Raw genomic sequence first — 14,087 nt, forward strand, 5'->3', positions numbered from 1 at the left:
ACAAACCAAAAATGCCCGTTAGAAAATCTCACGTTAATCCCTTAGAACTTCGCAATCGTCAGATTTAGCGGTCCGGAATTAAAACGAACAAAATTGCACGCTGGTGCAATTAGCATAATCGAATTAAGTTGCAATTCTCCTGTGTGGTACGTATCGTTAGTTGGTGGCCGTCCTTAAATTGCCTCGGGCATCTTCGTCCTTCCTCGGGCGGCTACTCGGCGCTGTCCGATCCTGCGTATACCCGTTCCACTGGCAATCAACCGTTCACTCTTACTTTTCCTGGTTTGCGTATGGGCGCGCGCGGGTTCGCCCGTTGGCGCCGCGACGACGACACCGATGCATAAGCGCGTGACCGAGTTCCGGCGGAATATGATCGACCGCACGAAACTCGGTCAAAGACCACCGACACCCTTCCTCGAGCCGCCTCTATATCGCATGCTCCGTGTACATTTTTGTTGTCGTGAATATGCGTGAACACGCCGCACTCTTTCACGAACGACAAAATTCTCGAGTGGCCGCTCGCTGCCAAAAGATATTCCGCCCGAAAACGTCGTGTATACGTATACGATCCTCGAGGCTGATTTAAGTTTTTTGTTTCTCATGTTCTTTCCTTTTTTTTATTATTATTTCTACCTTTATTTTTTTTATGAGCTTTCTGTTTGTTGAATTATAGATTGATGGGATGTTAGACATGGGAAGTACTTTTTGCGGGATTCTCGTTATTTGGAGGGGTTCGGAGGAAAAGTGATACGAGTGATGAAATTTTCGATTCGAGGAAACCGTGTTAAATCTGTTGCAAATGTTTCGGTCTAATGGTAAAATATCTTTCTTCCTGATGTTTTGCGATATATGTATAAAATTATACTTTTGGTACATACACCTTTGGTATGTAGGATTTTGTCACGTTAAAGAAGTAAAAACTCGGGATTTGATATATTATAATATCTTCTCTAACAATTAATATTAGATACCTTATGTAACTAAAAATATTATAAGATCGCGTATACCATCCAAAGTATGTATTACAAAATTCCGATACTATGATTAAAATTTTGTTTCCAATGTTAAAACAGCTATACCTTGTCTGTGAGAAATCTGTATGCTTGCAAATACTAAGATACCTTTCTGTATGTAATTATAAAGATTTGAAAATTCATAACTAAATTCTCTAGATAAATATGGATATTACAGTCCCTTGTATCTGTATATTATTACTTCTTTTTGGAAAATATACCACTTCTCAAGTTTTTCATTCATTGTAAAAATATATAAAAATTTTTATCATGTATCGTAACAGTTTGCGTATGCTGAATGTTATTTGCGAATTTCTATGGGTGTATTATGGGTGGTTATTAAAGAGGTGCATTGAATTTTGGTTTCTGACTCAGATTTTTGCTTCTGTTGTAGATAAGTATCGATCGACTCGAAGATCAGACTATGTTATTTCGAATAACGGATTGATCACACCCGTCGCTTCATTCACACGTGAGTATGACACGAATGGGTATATGAGGAATGTGGATGTGATCTTATATGTTTTCTATGTGCACTCTTTAAGAAAATATTTGATAAGTAATTTGGAGGTACATACTTGGAGATAAATATATAATCTTTCTTATCAATAATTCTAACAAATAATTCTTGTGCAACTATTTAAATGATACATGAGTCGATTCTTTTGAACGAAGTATTGTGTCTGTTCACTGATGGTACGAATCTACTTGCACTTAACAGTGAACAACAGTCCACAGTAGTTTACTCTCCTCATCAGACAACGCGAAATGTTAGTTGCAATATTAGAATAGCCTTTTCGCAAAAAAAAAAAAAAAATTATACACTAAACAACATAGAATTCTGAAAGTTTTTGACGTAATATTAAAATAGCTTTTTTCAGGATATTATTCACTATATAAACTTAGATTTAAACAAATGTGTATCATAAAATTCCTAGAGAAAATCTATAGGTACAATGTTAATACAACTGTTTCACTGTATTATTCAGTACAATATCTATATATACGTGTACCATATGTAGCAATCCTAAGAGAATTACAAATTTTTTCAGAAAATTTCAAAATTCTTAAGACTACATTAGAATACATTAAATATATTACTTTCTACGTGTATTTTTACAAACACGTACCATAAAATTTCATGAAAATTCTCATCATAAAATCCCCAAAACTGTTGGTACAACACGGTCATAACATTATACACTGTATAATCTCACACTTCTACAAACATAATACCATAAAATTGTGTAGACTTTTGCTACATTAGAAAATTAAAAACCAAGAACCTTATATTACAATACTCTTTTTAACAATTAACATTGTACGTTCTATAAACCTAAAAACACCACGAAATTGCCTATGCTATTACAAACATATACAATGACTACAAAAAGTATTTGCACATATTCTTATCTTCCAATAATGCGATTCTTACCAAATTCTATTATTACATATTTTCATAATATGTAATCATGAGAGAGTACTGCTAAATGGTACGAAATTTAACATACTTGGACTTTATTGATTATTATATTGATACAATAAATACAATAATATGTAAATACTTTTCGTAGCTACTGAAAGATTTCTTATCATATATTCATACATATTAATTGTAAAAATACAAGAATTCCTTAGAAGATTCTAAAAAATTCAAACATCAAGAGAGCGTCCCGTCTTCCCCGAAGCAAGAAACAACAAAAGACCAAATCATTTTAGAAGTAACTGAAAACTACAGTGGTGTATTCGAATCGCAGGTCGGACATGAAAAATCTTGGTTCGCGTTGGACGGTCCCCGACATAGCACGCACTGCCGCAGCGCGTTCGTCATTTCTCGTCGCCATTTCGTCGGAACGAGATTCAGGTAGCAGCAGCAACAGCATCATCATCAACGATAGGAGCAGCAGCAGCAGCAGCAACAGCAGCAGCAGCAGCAGCAGCAGCAGTATTAGCGTTAAAGTCAGAAGAAGCATCGTTAGAAGTAGCGGTAGTGTGCGCAGTAAGGAAAATATTATCAGAGGCGTCACGGCGATCGAGAAGAATAAGAGGGAAACGAAGAGCATCGGTAGATCGGCAGTCGACGTGCTGCACGAGTCGCATTTATCCGTCCGATCGTACGTAACGGCGTCGTCAAATCGGTTCGACGGCACGACGCATTCCGAATCGACGCCCACGTACCGGCCTCTAGCCGGCAAGTCGCGCGGTTCCCAGCATCGGTCTCGTCCTCGTCAGCCGCAGCCGCAGCCACCACAGCAGCCACTCTATTACCCCCCCGCATCGTGGGACACGCGCACATTACACTTCAGGAACTGTTAGCACCGATCAAAAGTGAGTATCTTCTGGAATTGAAGCACGTTAGATTGGAAATGATATACAATCAGAGTTAAAAGCGAGTATATACCATACTAAAATGAGTAGAATATTAACTTGCCTGTATACGATACACTTATTTTGTACTGTTATATGTTCTTGTACTATTCGTTTGTATTAATACATACAGTGTATATGTTCTCATCGAGTTTCAATTTATGCAGAGTACGTGTAAGAGTTTTTGAATAAATTTGGCAACTTCAAGGTGTATACTCACTTTTTACAGAGTATTCACTGTTTCCGTGTTTCGATCGGTCGTAGTTTTAGTGGTACGTTGCTCTTTGTTCAGAAACCCGAACAATATTTGTAAAATAAACGATAGGCTATTAAGAGGCTCGTCACAGTCTCGTCAGTGTATGAAGTGGAATTGGTGCGCTGCTTGAGAGACTATCTCGTTCGTAATGTTTAAAGGAGCGTTCAGGGAATCAGTATTATTGTCAATATTTAAGGTTCTTAAATTATTATCGATACCCTCGACGATCAATGTCGTATGTTGTCGATACACCTTGTTGAGAATCTTAAATATTGTCAATGATATTGACTGTTTAAACGTTCTTTAGGTTGTTAATATACTTTTTTTTATCATTAGTCTATGCTATACTGTTTGGAAATCTTCCAGTAATCTTCTAAATCTTTTCACCAGAAAAAGCGATAGTTTGTATTTATAAGTTTGAAGGCATCAATTTTCTGGTGCATATTTATTAAGAATTTCCTCTTCTATTTGATTGATATGTACTCTCTTCCTTTACAATTCTCAATCCTCATCTTTCCTTTATCGTATAAGTCGAGCTTCATTCGTTTGTTGCATTTGGGGGATATGGTTTATATGACTGGAATTCATATAAATTTATTTATTTTTTCTACTGATATAACAGGAGTTAACGTTCACATAATGAGATTCAATCGGCAGGAATTCCTTTAATGATAATTACAATAAATAAATACTCGTATACAGACTACTAGAAAAAAGGGCTCCGAATTTGAAAGGTAGTTAGTACTCTTCAAACGTCCTGATAAATATATATTAAATAACTATGTATAAACAAATTTTTGTTCAGATTGTGGATTATTATAAAATGAATTGTTTTACTATTTCTTTTTTTAATGATTATAAAAGATTTTCCAATCACGTAACATATTCGAATTAAAGAAAGAAAAAAATACAAGAGGCCAGTAAAATAGTCAAAACAGGATAAAAAGTTTGTGATAGTATAAAATAGTGGTAAAAAATTTCGAAAGATTTTGAAAACTGGTAAGGAACATATTAAGAGGAGCAATCGATGGTAGTTGGTAGTTGGTTCAAACTAGGTTGAATATTGAGGTATGGTACAGCTAGGATGAGAGATATTTCAGAATCTCAAGGTTGCCATCCCCATCACGTGCTAGAGGCGATTTTCTGCTCACGTTTTTGGAATTCTGTTGTGTATATTTTAGAGTTCATATCTGCCATCTTTTGTTAGCGTTTTATTTAAAATCGTAGATAACTGTATTTAGAACTGTATTTTAGTGTCTCTAAAATTGAAAAGGTGGTGGAGGAACTGGATTAATGTCCTTGAGTTATCGAAATTTTTGGCCCTGACTATACAAATGTGGAGCGTTATAATATAAGAGAGAAATGGAAATGGGACAACGTGATAGCAGCCAAGAGTAATTACGCGTTAATGCTATATAATACTATAGTACACGATTGTATACGATTGAAAAAGAAATATAGATACATTTGGTTTCGTCAAATAATAATTTAAGAACTACGAATATCGTAATGTGGAGCAAAAAGTTTGAGAAGTAAATTTTCTTATGATATTAATGTTTCTCGTCTCTGTTTTAAAATATTTTTAACGTGTACATAGAATATATCCCTCTGAGTGAAATGAGTTTATTATTATATAAAACGAACACACATAGTTGAAATGCAGAATAATAAATTATCTTTATCTTGTTATCTCCTATGATCTGATCGTTCCAACACGATTTTGAGGACACTGAATGAGCTTGAAAGTTGACTGTTCGATAAATCTCATGCATACTTAATGAGCTTTCTATTTCCGTTTACAGGCGTCCTCAGGAACTAGATATTAGTATGTCTATTTAAGGTATTATATTGTCCATTTAAAGCGAATCTGAGACGTCACGTGAATTGATGAAACTTTACATCGAATCACAGAAATTTATTAAAATTTGTTTAATTCTCTTAATAATTTTTACATTTATAAATTAGTCTAATTAAAATGCATTTTTTAAATAATATCGAAAAGCCTCAAATATAACGTATAAAGCATTATAAATTCTTGTTGTATCACTGAAACGAAGCATTCTTTAGTTGAATACGGATTTACAACCTTATATTTCCGATCTAATTCCTTATTCACAAAAGCATTCATCAGATTCAACTAGTGTTTTCGTGCTTCATTCTTGTGACTTAAACTCGGTCTTACATTGTTCATGGCTTTTCAATAATACAATGTTTAATAATTCAGTTCTACAACGGGGCTTTTCGTTTCAATGCGATAAAACTCGTGTTGGCGGTGCTCCAATTTTTAAGCGCACCAGACAAATCAGAATGTCGCGACAGATCCTCAGATCGAAAAAAGTTGGACTACTTCGCCGTGCACCGATGCCTACCATTGATAAATAATAGCTTTCCGTACAGTTGACTGATTCGAGAAATTGTAAAAAATTTTAGTTCTACATTAAGTTCGAATTCCACAGGAATTTTGAAAGGGGGAAAGATAATTATACGGAAGAGAAATTTTTTGGCAATTACACGGTAACCTAGCGTTGATAAATAGTACTTTTTCATATACTTAAATAGTCAATTAATTAGAAAATGTAAAAAATTCTGATCCCATATTAGACTCTAATTTTATACGAATTTTGAAATAAAGAAAGAAGACTTTTGGATATTATAGATAATATATTAATTGATATTAATAAAATATCAACGATATATAATATATAATAAATAATATCGTAGATAACATATATAGTTAGTTGTTTCACGGTTAATAAAGATTTCTTAGAGGTATAAGAGCGGATAATTCCAGTTTCATGGATAATTACGGATAATTTCAGTAAAAGAGAGCAAGGATTGAATATAAATCCAAAGTTTGAAGCGTTTTAAGTTATAAAAGAGCATACTTACATATACTCTCAATTCCTCGCATTTGAGACAATTTAACACGAAATTCTACGATATCGTAGCATCGTGAAGTTTATTACTAAGTGGTCTGAGACATAGACCTGGGTAAGAGGGTCTCGAAGTGTGCCATCCCATTATAGAAATAAGTTCAGCCTACAATTTCTTTAGAGTCGTGTATAACCCTGGCTTCGCGAATATCCATCCACTTTAAAGGAATGCCTACAAACACTTTCCATTATTGGTTTTTCCACTTACTTAGTAATTTGTTATTATCAATTTATAATTACAGCGGTACAATCTATGGTCAATTATGGTCAATAGAAGTGAATAAAAATAGAATTATTAGATTGGTTGAACTACTAGCGTCGGCCATAATAGAACTCAAAGGGAGAGAAAAGAATTTATCGACATCTCTTCGATAACTAAATTTAAGGTCAATTATAGATATTTTAAAACTTTGAGAACTCTTTTCTCGTTGTAATAGGTGAAATATTGGTTACTAAAATGCAATTCTTCCTGCAAGGAAATATACCGATTTATTCATTTTTCTAGATGAAAATAATCACGCAAGAGATAAATTTTAGGCTAATTACCGTTGGAAATACGGGGATAATTTGAATCCCGATTTAATGATAATTATATTAATTATATTTCCTTTCGCATGCCTGAAACATCCGATAGAAACTGAATATCAAAGCACAATGAACGAAAACCCCAGTATTAAAACCTAAACATTAAAAACGATATTATCTAAGACTAATGTTATTAGTATCAAAAAACGTGCAATACTCTTAGCATCAAATTAAGGATGTTATTTAACGCGTTAGGATGATTAACATCGAAGAATAATATCCTTAATGATCAAATTAAGAAAATTACTTAATACGCCAGAACGAAGAACATTATCTTACACACCTAGAATGATTAATATTAAAAAACAGATATCTCTAATATCAAGTCAAAAACATTATCTAACTTCAGAAATAAATATTCTCAATACACCAATATAGATGAACAGTATTTTTAATAACAAATTCGCAACATTATCTGATATACTGTAATAATTAATATCAAAACAACAATATCTTATCAATGTGAAATTATTTAATGGCAGAATTATTAATGTTAAAGGACGATAATTGACAGTTACATAATTAAAAAGCTACAATTGTCGTGTCCAGGAAGGTGGCTCAGCTGTGTGCAGCTTAGACAATGTCCGAAGATTCTGACTCTGTATCAGAGGAAGAAAGAAGTTTGTTCCGTCCGTTCACGCGGGAGTCCCTGGCAGCGATCGAGGCTCGCATCGCCGAGGAACATGCCAAGCAGAAGGAGCTCGAGAAGAAGAGAGCGGAAGGCGAGGTAAGAACGCGGCCGTGTTTCCTTCAGTCTACTTTATATATGTAGAGTCGCGAGCATCGATTCGAAAGGACCGTTGCTGGCTAGAAACTAGGATTCTTTCATTTTTTTTTTGTCTTTTTTTTCAATATATTTTACATTTTCAATTACCAAACAATCTATACTATTCTTAAGTTTCAGTTCTATTTCCATGTTTGGCGATTTAATCGACGAACAATTTTCACGAGTGTTTCTCATCCAATGACATTTCTTTATTCACCTTTTTTTTTTTCTATTGAGAAATTCGAATGATTTATTGACTCCTACAGTTGAATATGAGATAGTATGATTCATTAATGGATCTGTATTCTTTGGTAGAAGCAGAAATTTCAGAGAAATTTAATAGTTAATAGTTCGCAGAAATTTCGTGTTGCAACAGCATGTCTGATTTACATAGAACTGGAGGAGTTTGTATGATTCATACAATTTAACGAGAATTTTTCAATTTATTTTAATGGACGTGAATCATTTTCGTCGATTATTCGAGCAATCGTTCTTAGCATCCAACTCAATCTCCCATAAAACCACATGTCCCTTTTACGTGCTACCCACATACATGGCCAAAAATATGTGACCATTGACACTGTAACGTGAACGATAAATCTCTGGATATAGCGTAGGATGATGAAAATCCGATTGAAAGAAAAAGAACGACCGTGTTATATTCGGTGATTCGCGTTTCCAGTTAGACGAGTTCCAAGAAGACACATACGACCGTTCTACGTAACGTGCTTATTAACATCGATACACAGGTTGTTCTACTTTACAGATCTCTATAGCGAGACCTCGAACGTACAAGCATCGCTGTTAAGTGCGTTACTAATGATTTTCTTCACCAGTAATCACGTTTGTTTACTTAAGAACCGATTGATATCTCTTCATAGAAAAAGAAATTACATTCAAAACGATTATCAGAACGAGCATCGATAGCAACAAAGAATGTCATGAAAAATGAAAAGTAATCAGACGATAACATTTTTAATAACTTTACTTGCGTAATAAATTTTATACTCACGGGCTGGTCAACGATTTTTCAATGATGAAATATTAATCGATCTTAAATATGTTAATTAATCACGGTGTTGTCCGTGAGGCTCGATGGACGTTTACAATTATTGTTCGTCTTTTTCTGTACTTTTTTTTCTTTTTTTTTTGGACGTACCTTTATTTTGCGTAGCTGCAGTGCCGTATTTTGTGAGATCTGTTTCTTCATGTTCACAAAACCATATCTCTATCTACCTATATTATATATATACATATATAATTATACGTCAAGCTGCGGTGTTTCTACCTAATCCTCTTGTGAACAACCGATTGTCGCTACCCGTCGCGTTGATTGTTTGCTTGATTTACTGCTGAACGTAGTGAAAATACATGCCTATCCTATCGACGACTTTTGTCTGTATCTGTCTATATACGTCTATATATATAATATATATGTATGTAATATATAATCTATATATATATATATATATATATAATATATATATATATATTAAACACGACTGTCGTCGACTAATGTATTGTTCTCTGTGTTACCAAAGATATGTTCGCGTACGAGCTCGATGTCTGCAGTGTCACTTATCTGTGCCTGTTTCTATACGTACATATACATATAAATATCGCTGTGTCGTAGTTCTCTCTCTCCCTCTATGCTCTTCGTTGTATTGTAGTATTTCCCGCCCCTTAACCGTATACTTACGTAGCCACCGTATATAGATAATATTAATTGTGCTGGGTCTTTCACTGGTAAGTTCATTATGGAACGATCTTTTCATCAATGTACTTATCGTATCGGTGTTAATTCTCTTCCCTTTTCAAGAGATTTTATTTGTTTGCCGAGTTTTATTCGAATTTCTTCTTGATCCAGAAATTCATTTGTTTAACGAATGTATCAGTTAAATGTATTTTTCAAATTAAACACACTTTAATCTTTTTACCAGTTTTACACGTATAGGAAATGTTAGTTAAATTACTTTTCGATTTAATGATTCGTCAATTAGAGGTACTACAATTAATTAGAAATATTAGTTAAACTTGCTTTTTCGTTCAATCTGGTTTGAACGTTATTTATTTCGAAAAAAGATACTCATTTATACATGATGCTAAATGCGTTTTAATTTAGTTTTAGAAATTTATCGCGTGGCACAGTAATGAACTGAGAATTTTTATTCATCTCCTTATATTGTTAATCAGACACTCAGGAGTTTTATGTTTATTATTGATTTTTTTCTTCATTTGCTTTTATAATGTTTAAAGATTATGTTAATATTGTCATTACTTTTATTAGAAAGAAATCTTAAAATATCGCACGTATAGAAAATTACAGGAAAATGTATTTCTAGTCATGACGTTCTTATAAGCGCGTCTGACTATAGACGGTCTGCTTCCCCTTGCATTGTTCCACGCTCTCTCCGCTACATTCTAGTAGTGTGGGTCAATAATATCTCTCTGTATCTTGCTTAGCTTCGTATACGTGCGTTATCGTTAACATTTTTGCAATAAATTTTACTAAGTATCCTTACGTTCTATTACCCTCTATTCTATTACCAAAAATCTTTTTTATTTTTCTTCTATTAGAAAACGAAAAAGAAAAAAGGAAGGTAAACACTGATATTATGAATACATTTGAGGAAAGAATTCCGTAACAAGATTAGTGAAACGTCCTCGATATTAATCCAATTTCTCGTAGTATTATAATAACTTTATTGTCACTACGTGAAGCAAAAAATGGGTGATTAAGTGTTTTGAAGAATTTTCGTAGAAAATGTTTTGCTAGAGCAAGTTTCTTAAAACTTATTTGGAGTCTGTTATACGATCGGAAAGACCTTAAAAATGTTCACACACGCTTACCATAGCTCTAATTACGATAACTCGTATATTTACACGAATGTGTTCGTTTATAATTAATTAGAAAATATTCTTATATATTTTTCATATCTCATGTAAAATATGGATCGCATTTCTCGATTTGAGACCTACATAGTTAAGAGTGTGAAATTCGATCTTCCCGATTAATTAACAGAACTTCTTTTCACTATCTCTTTTATATAACCCCGTAGAGTAAGACTAGAGAGGGAAAGAGAGAAGCGAGATGGTATCAATTGGTACGCTTCGATCTCTATATCCTCCTTTCTCACCTAGCTTGCCTGATCCCGCGATCCTCTCGCTTGAATATCCTTCGTATCGTATATATATGTATGATCAGATATATATATATATATATATATGATATATGTATAGATTTCAACGAATATAACTCCGCATATGAAGTTTATATACATATATCTGTCTTTATATTAATATGTATGCACACTACTGTTTGTAAGTATTGGATATTTATTTATGATGATAGAATATCGCTCAGTTATTTAATGAAGGAAGAGAAGAATTACAATTACTATCCAATAGTATAATTTTCAGTAATAAAATTGAGAAACTCCTTATAGTCAAATTATTTAATTTTTTAATTATGAATTACATAAAGATTTTTTAGAAATATATATATATATATGTAGAAAGTACTGGAATTACTTCAGGCAGCGATATTTAAAATCGACACACACATTAATTAATTACGTATCTTGTTAGAAAACAATTATACTATTGCTAAATTATTTTATGGACGGCTTGAATCTATAGTCTGTAAATTCCATTAAAAGATTAACAAATACTGCTTTTGATCGTTAAGAAATTTCTAATTAATTTAGACTAAATTTGATAAAATTCAATGAAATTTTGTATTAGTATAAGGAGTGCGCTAAATTGTCCACAGGCTTATGAACGGTAGTGTAATTTCTGTTTCGTATTCTCACTTTCTATTATATTTCTCAATCAATCCCAGCTTTATGATTCAATCCCAGTCCTCTACGTTTACGTATAATATATATTAACTGTATAGTTAACTATTACTCCTTCCGATAATCGTGTATTAGCGAGATTTAGTATTTTTTTATAGTATTTTTGTATCTTCTTTCTTATCCCAACCCTGGTCCCCCGTCACTGTAACTCTCTACATCCGTATTCTGTGTTTTTTCTCTGTGTGTAACGACTGTTTCTCCGTTTCTCCAATTTCAGGGAGGTTTTGGACGGAAGAAAAAGAAAAAAGAAGTAAGACGTTACGTCACGCTAAGTAATAACTGCACACACATACACCACACACCAACAAACACATGCACGTACACACCTATACAAGTATTCTCTTTTCGTTCCAACTTTCTATACACCTCATGATCATGGCTACGATTAGTGTACATACACACATATATTGTATATAAGGTGAAGTTGGAAATATTGTGCAAAAGATGATTCTTTGTACAAAATTAAGTCAAAAATGGGGACCAAAATTTTTTTGGACATTTAGATTTGGAGGAAAGCAATTTTGAAAACTCATACATTTATACAGTTAACAATTATCGTTATTTCAATGGGAATTTGGAATAGGACAGTTTTTTGAAAAATATTTCACGCGTGTTTCTTTTTATTAGAGATTTTCCATAGTGAAGAAGCGAAAATTGCTCTGATCTTTAATATATAGATAACGTATTTGTGTCAATAGCTCGGCAACTATTGCAAATCACGACAATAAATGGACGAGCTTAATATTTTTAGAGGTTGGAACACGTAAGCAAATTAGAAAAGGTCCATTTGTTTAAATGTCATATTGAAGCTTATTTATCTCAATCGTATCGTTAATGAAATTTTCCTTTGCACTCTTCTGCATCTAATAACACGTAAAAGTCATGTAAAACCATACTATGAACGTATATATCTACGAATACGTAACAACGAGTTTCCAATATGAATTTCCTAAAAAAACTAAACTTCTGCCAAAAAAATGTTCTACATTTTGAATCTGTTATTGCACGTAGAATCATCTGCTGTCAGTTTGTACATAGCTTTGACCTCACCCTATATACACACGTGGCCCACAAAACGCATCCTATTTATACGTGAACGAACAATACGCCGTGACATTACACAATTTCTACTTTGCATTGGTCGAAACGACCATTCGATTGGCCACACACACTTCTGTCACTCACTTGCCCGATGGTGCGCAACGTCCACCCACCGAGACACCTAATTTTCACCAGTGCCACGGTGTACATCGATTCCCTTGCGTTTGTTTCGTTGCCACGTGTCGATATATTCACCAGATTATTCCTGACAAGTCGTTGACTGGAGTTTTCTAATTAATAACACGGGATAGCTTTCCATCTGTGTCTCATTTAGACTACAGTTCTCGCTTATTTCGTATCGACACTTGTATCGATTTAATCTCGTGTTTGAGAAGCGTCAGCTTTTTTTGGAAGTATCGTCCAGTTCATTTGTTTGGTCTCTCGTGCTGGTACGTAGTAATTTGTGTTGCGATGAAAGTGATTTTCATGAGCTTATGCATTCGTTGGAAATACAATAACATTGCACAGAATGTATATAATATACGAAAATATATAATACATATTTAGCAGGTAAAGGAAATCTCGGTTGAGATCCCATTTCTATGTCTGTGTGTATAAAAATCCACAATCTAATGATTACATTGCGGATATGTTTATACAAATGTTTATATAAATTCATATTCTGTATGAATTTGCTCTCTAATAATGTTACGTATTGTTCCACCGTGTATTTCTTAATATTAAATAATTAAATAATTTCTATAAGTTTTAAACGGTACATATCAAACTTCTTACGTCTTTATGAGATATAATCCTTCTCGTTTACATCGAGAAAAATTCTTACTTAAAAAATTGACCATTTGTATCACTTGAAAATTTTTGTTCGTTTATCAATATACCTAGCAATTTCCAAAAATCATTCGAGACATCACTTTCACCGCAACGTCCTCACACGTACACGGCTTTTTTTCTTGTCAAATTGCGTCGATTTGTGAACCTATTATCGCTTGTTGCGTTGTTATGTAATTAAAGATCGCCGTTGCTACACAAATACCATTTATCAATTAGTCGAGAAAGATCTCTGTCGAGGCTACATCGTGGTCACAGAGGAACACGTATCACACTCATATGTGTATATACATGTATCATACATAAGTTGTATCACGCTGGACACACCATTTGTCAAAGAAACAACGCGCTTCTTGTGGTACTGCTATGACACACGCTATTTCGCGAGTTGTGCTCGCAACGTCTTGCAACAAAAACGAA

The 14,087-nt window shown here is 33.6% G+C and overlaps 1 protein-coding gene across 35 annotated transcripts in view; it reads left to right on the forward strand.

The window, feature by feature from the left end:
• The window catches only part of LOC117230250 (sodium channel protein para), a 69,786-nt gene that overhangs the window by 9,679 nt on the left and 46,020 nt on the right, over positions 1-14,087 (forward strand). For 16 of the 35 annotated variants that reach the window (XM_033487439.1, XM_033487440.1, XM_033487444.1 and 13 more), the window contains exons 1-2: positions 7,735-7,881; positions 11,995-12,027. In XM_033487439.1, coding sequence (XP_033343330.1) covers positions 7,735-7,881; positions 11,995-12,027 — 180 coding nt within the window. Of the gene's footprint in view, positions 1-1,407; positions 1,486-7,703; positions 7,882-11,994; positions 12,028-14,087 lie in introns of those variants that run through there. The other 19 variants (XR_004492735.1, XM_033487474.1, XM_033487466.1 and 16 more) reach the window with 3 other exon arrangements.

The sequence above is a fragment of the Bombus vosnesenskii genome, unplaced genomic scaffold, assembly GCF_011952255.1.
Source record: "Bombus vosnesenskii isolate JDL3184/JDL3185 unplaced genomic scaffold, Bvos_JDL3184-5_v1.1 scf7180000013266, whole genome shotgun sequence".
NCBI classification, from domain to species: domain Eukaryota; kingdom Metazoa; phylum Arthropoda; class Insecta; order Hymenoptera; family Apidae; genus Bombus; species Bombus vosnesenskii.